General features: G+C 38.6%; 1 protein-coding gene across 2 annotated transcripts in view; it reads right to left on the reverse strand.

The window, feature by feature from the left end:
* The window catches only part of LOC127623688 (centrosomal protein of 85 kDa-like), a 94,842-nt gene that overhangs the window by 15,515 nt on the left and 61,809 nt on the right, over positions 1 to 17,518 (reverse strand). For both annotated transcript variants that reach the window (XM_052098138.1, XM_052098137.1), the window contains exons 4-8: positions 10,265 to 10,350; positions 6,309 to 6,426; positions 5,423 to 5,620; positions 3,692 to 3,844; positions 2,176 to 2,330 (exon numbers count right to left, since the gene is read on the reverse strand). In XM_052098138.1, coding sequence (XP_051954098.1) covers positions 2,176 to 2,330; positions 3,692 to 3,844; positions 5,423 to 5,620; positions 6,309 to 6,426; positions 10,265 to 10,350 — 710 coding nt within the window. The remainder of the gene's footprint in view (positions 1 to 2,175; positions 2,331 to 3,691; positions 3,845 to 5,422; positions 5,621 to 6,308; positions 6,427 to 10,264; positions 10,351 to 17,518) is intronic.

Genomic DNA, 17,518 nt, shown 5'->3' on the forward strand with positions numbered 1-17,518 from the left:
TTAACTAAAGTAGTTAACTTATGTTAACAAATACAACCTTTTATACAACAATAATTTTTTCCTTACACATTTGACAAAAAAAATATACGTTTAGTTTAAGCTGTTGAGTGCAGAATCAAGCTACAAACAAACACTAAACATCTTTTTCTTAACACTAATCATCTGCAACTTAAAAAAAAAATTCTATAAAAATTGCAAATGGAGAAAAATAAACTTAATTCAAGATGTAGTTCTGAAAAAAAAAGTCTTCATATATTATTACATTTTGCTTCACAAGTAAATATATCTTGTTTAAGGAGGGTTAGAATTACGGTAAATATGTATTTTGACTAGGAAATAAGTGAATTGCTGATGAAGAAATATTTTTCAGTGAGCATACATGCTCTCGTTTAAGTTTAAAATGACATTGGCCTGATCTCATCTCTGTGTAAATGTCAGAGTAGACAACATTTGAATCTTTGGCTCTGATATCGGCTCACTTAAAGGGGTCATGACATGAGAAACCAAATTTGCCTTGATCTTTTGGTATATAAGAGGTCTTTGTATCATTAAAGCGTCCTGCAAGTTTAATATTTTAAGACGTCCTCCCCATTCTAAACGAATCATTTATTTAATCAAGCTCAAAATACAGCTCGTTCTGGATTCATGGTTAGAAGTGACGTGTCGGTTAGAAGTGACGTAACAGCGTTTGCATATGACCGCCTCCAGCACAAGATAACTACGCTTTAAGCGCTAGAGACAACTACGCTCATTTCAGTATCGCCGTCGCCTCACAAGTGTTCAGTCGATGGACAGCGAGCTCTGACAGAGACTACTTGTGAACAGAAAAAATTACGATGCCACACAGATGTGCTGTTCCTGGCTGTGGTCAAACAAAACCTCTGAATAAGCTGCCGAAAGATCCAGACGTCAGGGAAAAATGGATGCAGTTTATTTTTTGCGGACTGACCCAGTCACGGCAGTGTTAACTTAAGCGTTTGTTCTGTACATTTTAAGGATGACTGTTTTGAGAACAAATCTCAATATGATGCTGGCTTTGCCAGAAAACTGTTGCTCAAAGATAAGTCCGTGCCGACTATTCTGGGAACAACGACGACGCAAACTGTAAGTAATCTATTTTAAACTTTAAACTACTTTTTAAAGCGCAATTTCATTCATTATGAATAATCACAGTGTTTTTACTTAGTTTACTTGCATATTGTTCTGGCTGGAGTGCGTCAATAATTGATACATAGGCACTGACGTTAGCCAATCATAACAGTGGGCGTTAACACTGAAGTCTTAAATGGAAAACGCCCCCAAAACAGACTGTTTGAATCAGAGGATGAGAAACAGGGTGGGAAAAGGTCATAAATCACTAGATTTTAAAAGTTTTTCTTAAAAAAAAATATATTAATACTATAATTGCACCTAAGGGAACATAATAATACAATAAAAAAAACCATGTCATGACCCCTTTAACCAAGACTGAAAACTCTCAATATATAAAAAGTGGCTTTTCACAAATTAAAGGAATATTCTGGGTTCAATACAGGTTAAGCTCAATTGACAGCATTTGTGACATAATGTTGATCACCACAAAAATTAAGTTTGACTCGTCGCACCTTTTTAAAAAAATAAATAAAAATAACGAGCAAGCATTGAGGTTACAGTGAGGCACTTACAATGGAATTCAATGGGGCCAATTTTTGGGGGGTTTAAAGGAAGAAATGTGAAGCTTATAATTTCATAAAAGCACTTCAATTAATTCTGTTAAAACTTATGAATTATTTGAGCTGTAAAGTTGTTTAAATGAGTGTTTTTGAGGTTGTTTTAGGATTTTAGGGTTTGTCTGCAAGTTGTAAAATTGGCTATAACCTGACAAACAAAAGGTTTGCAAGCATTTCTATCACACTAATATTATGTTAAAACACATATTGTTAACGTCTTGTGGCTATACTTTTGAAACAGAGAGTATTTGAATGTTTACGGACTTGCCCCATTCACTTCCATTGTAAGTGCTTCACTTTACCCAGATTTTTGCTTCTTCGAGAGAGCAAATCAAAATACATTTTCTGAAGTAATCAACATTATGCCACAAATTATGCTGTTGATTGAGGTTAACTTGTATTTAACCCAGAATATTTCTTTAAGCAAATGAAAAGCAATGCTTCAGACTGCATGGCTGTTTGGTACCTCTGTACAGCAGCCACAAGCTCTGTCTCCCGCTTGGACTGGGTCTCTATGAGGGCGTCTTTCTCTTGCAGCAGGGCTCGGTTCTCCTCCAGGCTTTTCTCCAGCTGGGCTACAGTGTCCTCCAATGACCTGGCCTTCCCCCGCACCTCCTCCAACTGAGATGACACAACACAGACAGGGATGTTTCATTAACATCACTACATAAAACCGTCTGAACACTGTACACACCTTTATAAGTGTAGTTTTGCTGCATGCTGTTACTAATAATGTGGTGAGCACAAATTAACAATAAAACAGTGTCAATTCACTTTTTACACAACACACAATATTTCAAAGCAGCTTTACAGACAATTATGCAGTAACATTGTGTGGTTAAAATAATGAACACAACTGTAAATCATGCCTTAAAAATGGTTGTCTTTGGGCCCCAGTGAGCAGGCCAAAAGCGAGTCTAGCAAGGGACAAAAAACTCCATATAACCTCCATATAAATATAACCTTGAGGGAAACCAGGCTCCTCTGGGGGAGCCAGTCACCCTCTGGCGATGTAGCATGAATGTAATGCCAATATTAGTTATCTATGTAGTAGAAGTGTTGTTTTATGTAAGTAAACTTAGTAAATGTTGGTGGGCAATTTCTTCAGACACTAAAGAACTGCGAATGAACTATAATCAATGATTAAGTGTCTTTGTACAAACCAAATAGACACCAAGCAGAACTGCAAAAATATGAACTGTTTTTAAACAGGTTTCCCGAACATTTGCCCCATCTGCCATTGGCCGGCCAAACATATATCCCAGCCCCAAACTCAGCTCTGTTTCACACATTTTACCATATTTAAACCCCTTCCACAGAACTCCACCCCCTTAAATCAATGCAATAAATGCAGAAAAAGTCTCTTGATTCCATCTTTGATTTGCTTAAGAGCAACAGATGCTGCAAGCTGTGCTAAGCAGGTAAGATAAGTGTGCCCAAAACATTTTTTGTTGATGGATAATGTACATTTTCATCCTGAAACACATACTAGGAAACAATACAAAACAATGATTTAATAACCCACAGGTTAGATTACTTCCATTCATAGTGAAGAGCGCACACTGTCACATTAGCAGCTGTTTGCTCTGATCTATTAACAAAATGCCTTGGGGACTGACACTGCTGTGTTGGTTTAGCATAGAAAGGAAACTTTAATTGTGCCCTGATCAAGTGAACCCAGATCAGTTTGGATGTTTGGGACAAACTATCAGATTTGTTGTCTTGTTGCTGATGAACCAGAAAAAGGTGACTTCTGAAAAGTTATTAATTAAGTATTTTGTCGTTCAGGCAATGTAGACGAAGGTAAATCCCTCTGATTTAAGTAATCTGATCACAAAATGTTGGACCTTATTTAGCGCTGTCCACTTATGATTGGATCTATCGAAATGGATGTTAATACCAGGTGCAAACAGGGTCTACAATAAAGGTGAGGGGTGGGGTAGAAACATATCGATGTGGGAAGGTTGGAGAACTGCGTGTACCTGCTGAGCTTGCGTCTGGACCTCGTCCAGTGAGGGCAGATCTGCCAGGTATTTCTCCAGCGTCTCAATGCGCTGCTGCTTCTCTTGATTCTGCTCCTGCTCACGCTGACACTTCTTCTTCAGACTGCTGATGTAGCGGTCACGTGTTTTCATCTGAGCCAAAACACAACACATTTTATACAGCTTCATACCGTATAGCTTCACATAGGAAAATCTGGTTCAATAACCTCTTAATAATTTGGTACCACTGAGCATATAAAATAAGATCAGGTGCCTATTCTGCTTCTATAAAGGCAAAAGGCAATAACTATGGCAACACTTTCATGAAAATAAAATGGCTTAAAATAAATTGTTACACTGGGTTTTTTCTTAATCTGAGCAAAGCTGAGTTAAAGCGGCACAGCAATCAGAGTGTGAAAATTGAATAACAAATTTCATATTTAAACCCAAGTAACCTGGGGGCCATACAGACCAAATGCTTAAAAGGATAGTTCAATCAAAAATGAAAATCCTCCCATCATTTACTCAACCTTTTAGAAAATATCTCAGCTCTGAAGGTCCTCACAATGCAAATGAATGGTGATCAGACCTTTGTAGCTTAAAAAAATAACACTTTTAAGAAACATAAAAGTAATCCCAATGACTGGATTGAGTGGGAAACAGAACAATATTCAACTCCTTTTTTCCTCCAAATCTCCAAATTAACTTTTACTTTCAGATGTGAAAGTGAAACTAAAAAGGCACGATATGTGACTATTAGATGTGAATGTGGAGGTTTAGACAAAAAAAAAAAAGGACTTAAATTTTGATCTGTTTCACACACCTATTATATTGCTTCTGAAGACATGGATTTAACCACTGGAGTCTTATGGATTACTTTTATGTTTAATTTATCAGATTTTTGGAGCTACAAATGTCTGATCACCATTCACTTGCACTATATGGACCTACAGAGCTGAGAAATTCTTTTAAAAGTATTTGTGTTCTGCTGAAGAAAGAAAGTCATGCACATCTGGGATGGCATGCGGGTGAGTAAATGATGAGAGAATTTGCATATTTGGGTGAAATATCCCTTTAAAAAAGCATAACGCAGCGCAACAGATCGCAGAACGCAAGTGTCTCGAGATGTGTTTTTAACAGTTGGAAGTTCTTTTTAACTTGACATGGCATCTAAAAAAAAGAAGAAGGAAAAAAACAGCAATATGTGAAATAATGGTCAAAGATGTCTGTCTAGCTGATGTTTATATAGGAAAACGTATAATAACGGCAGTGTAAAAATCTTCATTTGAATGATCCGATACTGATTTTTTAAATCCCATGATCGATATCTAAATCTATGCCTTTTTTTAGTGGATATGGGAACATTTTTGTTAAACATTATTTGAAGCGTGTCTCCTGTCCTGCAGATGTCGGCGAGTCACTGGTAGAAAATGGCATAAGCAACATTATGCACTATCATGATAGAGCAATAATGTAAAAATGTTAACAGGCCTGTTTAAATTGTAATACTCCTAAATGAACTGATAGTGAATCATATTCAAATCGAATTGAAAACTTGTGACTCGGAATCCAATTGAATTGTGAGCTTAGGAATTAAAATTAAAATCGAATTGAGAGCTTGTGAATTAGTATCAGATCATGAAATGAGTCCCTACAGCCAGCCCTAAGTACAGTATAATCACATGACTCTTTGAACTGGATGTACAGTATTGTGCACCAGTAGGTTCTCACCTTCTCCTCCAGTTTCTTGATGTCTTCAGTGTATTTTTGTGTGTTCTGTTTGAGGAATTCGCTGAGATGGATGACCTCCAGCTCTGCCGTAGCTAATTTACGGCCAAGCTCTCCGTTCTCACAGCAGAGTGGGCTCACCCGGTCGGGCAGCTGAGACTTTGGGCTCTGGCTGGATACTGGACTATCGTATGGAGAATCCTAAAGAAGTGCGAAAGAGACATTAGAAGCAGGTGGTTGTGTTGGGGGGTGTAACTGTCAGTATTACTGCCCGTAATTAGTTTACTTGAATATGGAATATTCTGGGTTCAATACAAGTTAAGCTCAATTGACAGTATTTGTGGCCTAATGTTGATCATCACAAAGATGTATTTTGACACATCCCTCCTTTTCTTTAAAAAACAAAACAAATCAAGGTTACAGTGAGACACTTACAATGGAACTGAATGTGGCCAGAAGCCTATGAAGCTTATACTTTTATAAAAGCACACATTAATTCTTCTATAAAACTTGTGTATGGTTTGAGCAGTAAAGTTGGTTCAGTTGTCATTTTTACAGTCATTTTACAGTTTTTGTGCTTGTTGGCATTACATCATCATGGCAACAAAGTTGTAAAATTAGCTATTTATTCATGTTTACATTATGTTTATGTCTTGTGAATATACTTTTGAAACAGTGTTTTAACATTTACAGATTGGCCCCATTCACTTCCATAATAAGCTTCACTGTAACCTGGATTATTGCCTTTTTTGTTTTTGTTTTTCTTTTTTTTACAAGAAAAGGAGTGGCAAGTAAAACATACAATTTTTGTGGTAATTTTTATGCCACAAATGATGTCGTTTGAAGTTAACTTATATTGAACCTGGAATATTCCTTTAATATAGCATACCTTGGCTTTGAGCAGATATGAGTCATCAGAGCGCCCTCTTTGGTTATGAAGGACTTGTTGTGCCCTTAACTCATTTTCCCTGATCCTGGCATGAAGCTGAAGGATTTGTTGCTTTTGCCTAGAGGTTATCCCAAAAGAAATGAGTTACAATTATAACAGTATGTTACTAGACAAAATCCAAATAATATGTTAGTATTATATATAGTAAATACTGTCCAGTAATATGGTTAAATATAGTTGAATTACATTTGATTATATATATGTTAGGGTTAGTAATTTAATGCATGAATCTATTTTGATTAAGTATATATATAAAATATATGCATACATGTTTTTTTAAATAACGCAATTAATCATGCCCCCACCCGATCAGCACATAAATTCCTTAATAAGGATTGTTTCTACCATCGGAACAATTCAAGGTTGATGTAACACCTTGATGTGGCAGTAGGGGGCAGTCAGCTCCAGCTGTACAGACAATAAACCTCCTCAAACCAGAGCAACAGGCACAGCCTTCCACAGACTCGCTTTTATGCTCAAATAAAGCTGGACCAAGCCAGAGACAGTTTAGCAGAGACAGACCACTACTATTAAAATGAATGGTAGTAATTGCAACAGCCAATGTATGTAGAAAAGGAAGTCCTGCCTTACATGTAAAAGAGCAAATCACCTTTTATATTGAGATATTACCTGTCAACTCGAGAACGTGCATGTGATGTGCATTAGCTGAACCAGCCAGAAACATAATTTTTAGCACAATTTGTTATACTATTGTTGTCAGATTTTACTGCTTATTTGAAATATGTCCTTTGATCATAATTTTGACCAAGAGTTTTGCACATTTCGGTATTTCTCCATTCAAGTAGATAGGTGCTGTACTTTTATGCTGCTTGTTTACATTGAAAATGACTGCACAGCCTTCCCAGTAGCGTTCCAAAGATGGGAGCCCAGTGGACTGACTTGCCTTGAAAGGGACTTTAACCGATCACAACAGAATGCAGGTATCTCGAGACATGTTCAACATTTCAAACTCCATTTATTTAACTTGATACAGCTTTCTAAAAACACAACAATTATGACTAGAGAAGTTGAAAACATCTGATGTGCGAGTACTTAGGCCAAGAATTTAAAATTGCCCAGACAGAAGTAGGCCAATAATAGTATTATATTCAATGACATAGAAATAAAGCAAACACTATTTTGACTTTGAATACACTTTTTATATAAAGAAAGGATTACATTTTGTGATGCCACAATATACAGTATTTTCATAAGATTTAATGTTATTAATTAATTGGCACATCATGCAATTAATGTTTCATTAACAATGTTAATAGATTGAGAGCACTAGTATTTATATAATAAAATGCTATTGAACTACAGTATGTGCAACTATACTATACTGTATACAGTATACAGTATATATTTTATTGTATAATATACTATTTTAAAACAGTATGTTACTGGACAAAATGCCAAAACAATTATGTTTGTATTTACACTGGGGTGCAAATAGCATCTACCTTCCTTTACAGTAATTGGAAATAGCCTCTGCTTTCATATCAGCATTCACAGTATGTAGCGTTGCTTCAGCACATTTCATTGGGGTATCATGCAGAGAAGTTTTAAAAACAAGCACTCTAATAAAATTCCTTCTGAGTGGTAAGGACACGCTTGCTAGCAGTCGCTCTGGTGTGGCAAGCAGAATTGCTTTAGTAAGAAATGTTTTCACGCTTGTAACGATACTCTAAACTCTGCTTGTTGCACTTGGTTTGGATATGTCTTTCAGCAGAATAAGAGACGGTATGATTAAACATTAGTACATAAAGTTCAGCATACTAAATACTGGCTAGATCAGAGAGTCGATCACAGCTCCATCATGTGGTACCTTGTTTTTTGATTTGTTAGAAAAGAAAAGAAAATGTAAACAAATTATATATAAACACAGTGGATGTAGAAGCCAGAGAGATGCCAGATTGCTGCACAGCTCAAAGTGTACCTGCTCCCTCATGTATGTATAATTCTCGGCAGGGATGACAGCCTGCCACTTTAACACTGTGCATGTATGCTTGTGTGTATGAGTGTCTGAACATTGCTCGTCTGATCTGTGGGATCTTTGGCACTGTCCATTCTGTCACGGCTAACCCGAGAGCAGAGCAACACTATGGGTGACAGCATGGTGCTATAATTACAGCCACTCAAGGTCATAGCAGTCACTATAAGGTCACAATGTCAACCACAGCCGACATTCTGTTAATGACGCAGTATTGTCAGTAGCCCAACCTCCTCTGGCCACTTTCCAGAAACGATATGTCGAACTTACAGAGTAAAATTGCTGAATCAATTAGGGGTTTTTTTCTTCTTTTTTCCCCCACATAAAGAAATTCATAGTTTTTTAACAGTGACAGTTGAGAAAGGAAGGCAGTGATGTATAGAAGAAGGTTAAAAAGGATTAGGACATGACATGAGCCAGCAGGGCCGTTTCTGAGCTTATGTGGGCACCAAGCGAATTCCCTTCCTTCTTGGGCCAAAAGGGGGCCCCTATAACTGTCTATTTGAGCCATAACAGCTGCCCGAGTCTTACTCGCAGCTTCTAATATATTTAAAATAAATAAATAGAAACAACCTTGCTATGCTGGTCCTCCTCATGGCTCGGAGGCCCTAAGCAGCAACTTATACCGCTTATAGCTAGAAACGGCCCTGCAAACAAGATTCAAACCCATGTCTCTGACAATGAGCACCACTGCTCAATGTGTCTTGAGCATGTGTAACTAATCGCTAGGCCATGTGTCCAACCATAAAATTTTATAAAAGTTTGACCACAAATCTTTTTAAAAGTGGTGCTAAATGTTACTGTAATGTTACCCCGTGCAACGTGACAAAGCAACTGATAAAAGCTCTGGTGTGTAACATAGTGTCCTACCAAGACCCGACAATCTATTAATCTTTTCCGATTTTTTGTCCGAACCAATCAAAAACCTTGGCAGGAAATTTTATCAATAGCTTGTTTTTTGGTTAAAAGGTAGTGTAACACATTGCATTTTAAATTCATGTAATCAGATTAAGTTAATTACTTTTAAGTACTTGGTTTACACATATTTCTATAATAATATTATTTATGCAGAATACATTTAAAAAAATGAATTATATTCATATATATGCATCTGTTTGCGTTTCTGTGACAGTCTTCAAAAGTCTTAAAAGTAAAGTAAATAGTTATGTGATTACTTTCCCCATGAAGAGTATTGTAATCTGATTAACATTTTTAGGGAAGTAATAAGTTATTTGTAGTGGATAACTTTTTTTGAGTAACATGCCCAACGCTTGGTCTTATTGGCTATAACTGTGTCACTTCATACAGCTGCTTCGAGTTTAGTGTGGACAAATTTCTCATGGTCGAAACTTGAAGCATCATGCCTGTTAGGACTTGAGGTTGACCGATATTGGATTTTGCAGATACCGATAACTAAGACGGTGGGAAAGGCCGATAACAAATTATTCAGCCATTCGTTTTTAAAATTGTTTTGAGAGGTAAAAAATGTCTTGTGTTAGGATAAGGGCTAAAGACAAAGGTATAGTTTGTTTTCCTGTGTGCTGTTATGATTTGTAAACAGATGAGCGCTCTAGCCTTTCCAAGTATACTCTTGACCACAAGCCAGTGTGGACGTGTTCTATGCATGCACACTACGACATCTTTGTGATACTGTTTAGAGCAGTAAGCTCAAGGCGCAGTGCAAACGACGCACAGACAAAGACCATCTGCAGGTCTAGAAAAACTTTGCTGCATGTGGACAGTCTGTGCATACTGTGCGGATGACGAAATTTGCACCCCACGTGCTATGCATGTGACGGACCATGAGGCAGAAAATGAAAGATTATTCTGGCCTTTAGTCCCTCTTTCAAATTGGCTAGTCTAATTCTTTCTGATCACTCTACATGTGTCTTTGTTTACTCACCGGTCAATCTCCAGTTCGCGTTGCCTCAGGAGTCCCTCCTTAATCTTTACTAGTGTATTGACGGGGAGAGCAGTTCCACTCAGTATCTGCACAAAACAATATTACAGCATTAGAACTTTTCATTCGGTACACATGCAGGATCAGGTAGTGTGTACTTATGCTGAGCACGCTGTAATTAGCATATTCTGTCATCACAATCAGCCATAAAATGCCACTGAAGCCATACTGCATTAAAGTGAAAAACTCCAGGAGGTTTTTATAGGTCTCGCATTGAGGATGACAAAGATTCTTTGTGCTACTGAATCTAATTATTCATTTGTTTTCAACTCTGCTTGAATGTTTTTTCCGGTATTTTCCCTTTAAACATCTAAATGAAAGACGATGGAAAACAAATGCCTAAAAAAACTAAACATTTAGTTTTCACTCTGCCTTCAAGTCAACACATACACAATCTTCAGCTGTGCATGTTTAAGTGAAGGGTGACAGGTCATGGCTCTTTAACACAAAGACTAATCTCTTATCCTAAACAGCACCAGGCACTTTATGGGAGCACTGCAAATAAAGCTGTCAGGGTGCTCATTCTGTTCATCTCTTTCCACTTACTGAAATAATGTTTCCCCTAATGTTTAAAAGTTTGAAAATTAAAATTTCTGTCAAATTCAAATATAATTCACATTTTGGTCATATTTACAGTAAGTGAAAAAAATCTGCCGGTAGATTAATTTCTCAGCCCTGTTGGCAGCCCAAGAGTGCCAACTCTTTTGAATTAAATGTATCCTTAAAGGTTCCAAATGTTTGTTAACTTTGTGTCCATGTCAAAACTCCATAACTTTGATAAGAAAATGCTTTCAGAGTTGTTAAGAACTTGGGAAGCTATGTACCGGAGTTTATTTGTTATGTAACTATAATCGGAAATGGAACAACTGTTCTGCACTTGTACACTGGATGAGTATGGTACGCTTTATCCGACTGGTTTGTCTGCCGTCTAACTGACTATACATTAAACTGATGTGGACAATGGATGCGAGGGAGTAACCACAGGCAACTATTACATGACCTATTATTTGATGTGTTTACCTCATTTACATCATCTATTTAAAATAGACAGTATTGTTTACCCTGACCCAACTTTAGAAATGCCAACCCCATAGATGCCTGACATACCAGGGGCAGAATCAAGGCTGCAAACATGCCTTTTATTTGCCTCTGGAGAGGTTTTATTCCCACCAGCAAACAGCATGGTGATAAGAAGCAGGTGCCACTTTCATTTCCAGACCTCTCTCACCTCTTCACATAGTTGGTGGGGCTATTTTTAAAAGTGAGTGTGTGGTAAACACAACAAGCTGGTGCAAATCTTCACAGTATGTGTGCTCGAGTAGCAACCACAAAAGTGTTACAAAAGGAGTCCATAGCAAGATGAAAGGTTAGTAGTAGCAATAACAAACAATGGCTGGGCAGTGGGCAGCATCTACATTTGAGTGTTCTTGTGTTCAAAAACAGGCCGATGGAGCACAACAGGTGAGAACAGAAAGCAGGTGCATGGGTATCTATTTTTTAAAAGTTGACTGATCATGTTAGCATGACAGAGATAAACATACTGTTGTACACGTTGAGCTTATTAGGATTTTTCTAAAAACTTTTAACAAAGTAATTTTTCCTACAGCTTTCAAGGTACATCCATCCATCCATCCATCCATCCATCATTCTATCTATCTATCTATCTATCTATCTATCTATCTATCTGTCTGTCTGTCTGTCTGTCTGTCTGTCTGTCTGTCCATCCATCTAGCTCGCTATCTGGTTGTTTGTCTCACTGTAAGGTCTGTGAATACATAAGGCCAGGCTTTGTTAAGCCAACATCAAAATTTGTCTTGACAAACTTTATCTATCTAGTTTTAACAAAAATCAAATGCAATGGATGTAAAGGAGGTGACCTCAACACCTCAATGCCCATATGACTAACCCATGCAAAACTGTGTATCACAGCAAATTATCACTGCTGAAAGCCAAATGAAAAGAGTGGCTGTCCTCAGAATGAGGGCATCTAATGGAAATAGCGCCTGTGTTTACCACATTTTATGCAATAACATCAACTAAAAGATTTATGAGTCAGGGGTTTGTCTAAACTTACTCCTCCACCTGTTCTTCAAAGAACCAGACAGCAGTATTGCTTTTGTCTCTCTCCACGTGGCCATTTAAATAGACCGTGACAGGAACAGCTGCTGGAGGAATTTATTACAATATGCTGATGCCAGGAAATGCAAAATGCTGTATTTTAAAATTAAACCATCTTTGGTCCTTGTTTCCCCTAGACTCAACAACTATGAATTGGTCTTGATTTGATACTGACGAAATCCCCTCTGTATTAGGGGTGTAACGATCCATCGTTCTGGATCGATGCATCGATCAATTAATCGAAACAACACGTAAAGATCGATGTATATTTTTTTAAGATGCACCTTTATTTTAACACTCTAATTGCAGCCACGTCCATACACATTTCCATCATGTGATGCAACCATATTATATTCATCTCATTTAATAAGTGCTAAATATGCTGCTCATGTGGGACACGGATGAGCACGGAGTGATAGAAGTGAAGTTGCACTCTGCTCTATCCGTGTGCACATGCGTCAACAGGGCTGCGAGCTCCGGTGAAAAAGTTGGACACCTAGAAGACTAAACCACTCTCATCTTGATCAGTCTGATTTGTTAATTTTTTCACAACAATTTGCGTTCCTGTCAACCCTTTTTAAACTCATGAGTCAGGAAGGTGAAAAATAAGTGTTCTTCACTTTTAACGGCCATCTCCAGTAAACATGCAGTCTGGGTTCATGCAAATTCACTTGTATTATATAGAGCCTGATTTGTGAAAACATGTAAGGGTGGTTACATGGGATGTGGTAACGTGCGTTCCCTATTCATTTTGGGATAGGGAAAGAGGCGCCAGGTAGCTAAATGGAGACACCTCCACTTGTCAAGCCTGTTCATGAGAATTAAATTGCATTTTCATGGAGGTCTGTTTGTGGCACACACAGCGAGAGACACAAATATTTGATCTTTTCACAGCTGCTGCGTGTCATTGACCAATCACAGGTGACTGTAATCAGCTGGTTGGTTCCCTTCAGAACAGTCTGAAATCTCTCCCTATTCTGTTCTGTTCCCTATTCTATTTTATGGATGTACAAAAACATTTCGCAATCAGAGAAGAACGCAACAACAATGAACTTATGTTGGTCAATGGATGCAAACAGTTTTGAATAATGACACAAAATCTATCTATCCATCTATCCATCCATCCATCCATCCATTTTATCTCACAAACAGTAGGTTAGCGGGGTGAACTCGAAATTCTTAAATAGATTGATGTACCGCGATGCATCTTTCCACCCCTAATTTGATCAGTTTATGTGTTTTTTGGGAACTTCGTATTAGTTCTATGAAAAATGCCCATATTAAAGGGATAGTTTACCCAAAATAAAAATATTTTCATCATGTACTCCCCCTCATGTTGTCCTAAACCTTTCTGTGGAACACAAAAGGAGAAAGTCTGAAGACTGTGCCACTCTTTTCCAAGCAATTAAAATGGAATGTGGCTGATGCTTTTAAGCTTCAAACAGATGCAAAAAAAAACATGAAAGCAATCCATATGATACAATATATTCCAAATCATTTAAAGACATACAATAGCTTTCTGTGTGGTACAGACTGATATTTAGCCTATGTTGATGTGCATCCTTTTTGAAGCTTAAAATCTAAATACAGGTTTAGAACTAAATAAGGCAGAGAATATCTAAGTAAATCATGACAGAATTTCCATTTTTGTTTCAATTATCCCTTTAAAATAGATTCAAACAACTAAAATAGTTTAAAGGCATCTCTGAAAATGTAGCTTAGCTTGGTGACTATTAAAAGAGAAGTCATGCCCTTGGTAAACAGGATATAATTCATCTCCACTCTCAGAAACGTGGTAAAGAGCACAGCATAGGTCTGGTGCCTTTTGGCTATGCCACTGAACAGCTTCACTCTGTCATATTGCACAGCTAATCTGCTGCCAATTCCCTGAACTCTATCATGCCCTGCCACTGCACTCCCTCTAAGGCTCTCCAGACAGCCATCCATCAGCCTCTTGGCATGCCGAGGCAATTCAGGAGAGACAAGCTGACTCCTATCGAGGTGGCGGTACTTTGAATACGCAATAGAGACTGTGCTGTTGCATTTGTGAAGCAGGGGCACGTTTAGCTATAAATGTATCAACTTTCCACAATTTTCAAAGCACAGGTTGGTGATGTCTTGAGGTGTTTGTTAAAAGGAATAGTTCAGCAAAAAGGAATATTCTGTCATACTAGTATGCTGTCATATGTACTTACTCTTCCTCGAGTTGTTCCAAACCTGTATGAATTTCTATAATGAAAGTGAATGGGGACTGGGGCTGTCAAGCTCTGAAATGACACGTAAACATACTGACATATTTCTTAGCTCTCTTTGCTGTGTTCATGAAAGAAGTTGTGATGTTTGATCCGTGAATAAGGTCTTTTTAATGAATGGGTTGACTGAGTTCAAAAAACCATTTGCAATGATTTGTTTGGACTGATCTGGTTCTCGAGTTCAACTCACTGACTTGATGAACTGGCTGCAGTGGATAACAGCTCACTGGAGGGGAATATTATGAGTGAATAATGACTAAAACAGCAGGAAACCGATGGAGTGCGTACTCCAGGTAGGGAATGAGGTTTTGCCCCAAGTGAAGGAGTTCAAGTACCTCGGGGTCTTGTTCACGAGTGAGGGGACAATGGAGCGGGAGGTTGGCCGGAGAATCGGGGCAGCAGGGGCGGTATTGCACTCGCTCTATCGCACCGTTGTCACGAAAAGAGAGCTGAGCCGAAAGGCAAAGCTCTCGATCTACCGGTCAATTTTTGTTCCTACCTTCACCTATGGTCATAAAGGCTGGGTCATGACCGAAAGAACTAGGTCGCGAGTACAAGCAGCCGAAATGGGCTTCCTCAGAAGGGTGGCGGGCTTCTCCCTTAGAGATAGGGTGAGGAGCTCAGTCATCCGTGAGGAGCTCGGAGTAGAGCCGCTGCTCCTTTGCGTCGAAAGGAGTCAGTTGAGGTGGTTTGGGCATCTGGTAAGGATGCCCCCTGGCCGCCTCCCTAGGGAGGTGTTTCAGGCACGTCCAGCTGGGAGGAGGCCTCGGGAAGACCCAGGACTAGGTGGAGAGATTACATCTCCACACTGGCCTGGGAACGCCTCGGGGTCGCCCAGTCAGAGTTGGTTAATGTGGCTCGGGATAGGGAAGTTTGGGGCCCCCTGCTGGAGCAGCTGCCCCCGCGACCCAACTTCGGATAAGCGGTTGAAGATGGATGGATGGATGGATAATGACTAAAACTTTGGTTTGTTCCTCACATAAAGGAATACTATAGCTTCAGAAGACTTGGAATTTGGAGTCATATGGATCACTTTTATGAACGGAAGTCAGTAAATTATGACATCATTTAAATTTGATTTTTTTAACTATCCCTTTGAAACCAGTTCAGAAATCCCAAATCATGTAAAAGCCTCAGTTTATAAACAAGGCAAATATTGCATGCACACACACACACACACACACACACACACACACACACAGTTGTGTTTCCATGTTTTATGGGGACTTTCCATAGACATAATGGTTTTCATACTGTACAAACTTTATATTCTATCCCCTAAACCTAACCCTATCCCTAAACCTAACCCTCACAGAAAACTTTCTGCATTTTTACATTTTCAAAAAACATAATTTAGTATGATTTATAAGCTGTTTTCCTCATGGGGACTGACAAAATGTCCCCACAAGGTCAAACATTTCGGGTTTTACTATCCTTATGGGGACATTTGGTCCCCACAAAGTGATAAATACACGCTCACACACACACACACACACACACACACACACACACACACACACACACACACACACACACACACACAGTGTATCCATGTTTTATGGGGACTTTCCATAGACATAATGGTTTTTATACTGTACAAACAATATATTCTATCACATAACCCTACACCTAACCCTCACAGAAAACTTTCTGCATTTTTACATTTTCAAAAAACATAATTGTGTATGATTTATAAGCTGTTGTCCTCATGGGGACCGACAAAATGTCCCCACAAGGTCAAACATTTCGGGTTTTACTATCCTTCTGGGGACATTTGGTCCCCACAAAGTGATGAATACACACTCACACACACACACACACAACCTGTTTTAACCCAAAGGCACCTTCCTTTGTGTGGCGTGGTGACATCTGTTGAATCCAGAGATCGAATATGCTAAGCTGAACAATAAGCTGAGACATGAATGTATTGCATCTAACAAGCAAACTTTCCAGCTCTGGCCGGAGGGCTTGACACATGCGACTGGACAATGTGTATGCATGCTCATGGCAACCAAGCATTTACATGCCATAAACACTCTGTAAACGAGGTACAGTGAGCAAGGTCACCAGTAAGGACTGACCTCCTCTATTTCAATGAGCTTCTCCATAAAGGACAGCATTAGCATGTGTTATGAGTCCTAGTGTCCTGCTCCTTTCCATTACGATTATTAGAGGGTAGAACTAACACACTAGTTTCAAAGCATGATAATGAGCATTCAAAAAGTTCCAGCTAACTGGTGACACAATATCAATGAGATGATATGAAGGGGTTGCGTGCGAAAAATACAGCAAGGCAGAGTGGTATACTAGATAATACTGTTAGCTGTCACTGTAACATTTCTTCAAACTCAAACCAGTCTGGCCATTCTCTGTTGACCTCTCTTATCAACAAGGCATTTGCACAGAACTGCCGCTAACTGGATGATTTTGGTTTTTAGCACCATTCTGAGTCAATTCTGAGACTGTTGTGTTTGAAAATCCCAGGAGATCAGCAATTACAGGAATACTCAAACCAGCCCATCTGGCACCAAATATAATCCATGGTCGATATCACTGAGATCACCCCCCCCCATTCTAATAGTTGACGTGAACATTAACTGAAGCTCCTGGCCTGTATCTGCTATGCTTTACACTGCTGCCACACAATTGGTTAGATATTAGATAATATCATGAATATGTAGGTGTAGAGGTGAAGTCAAATAATTGGAAGGAACCAAGATGTTGAGAAAGACATGACAGTATGGCAGTAAATTAGCAGTTCAAGACCTTAAAACATCCATTATAGGGACAATGCATATACCTGGGTTGCTCCAGACCATAAGGGCCT

This window comes from Xyrauchen texanus, chromosome 30, assembly GCF_025860055.1.
Source record: "Xyrauchen texanus isolate HMW12.3.18 chromosome 30, RBS_HiC_50CHRs, whole genome shotgun sequence".
NCBI classification, from domain to species: domain Eukaryota; kingdom Metazoa; phylum Chordata; class Actinopteri; order Cypriniformes; family Catostomidae; genus Xyrauchen; species Xyrauchen texanus.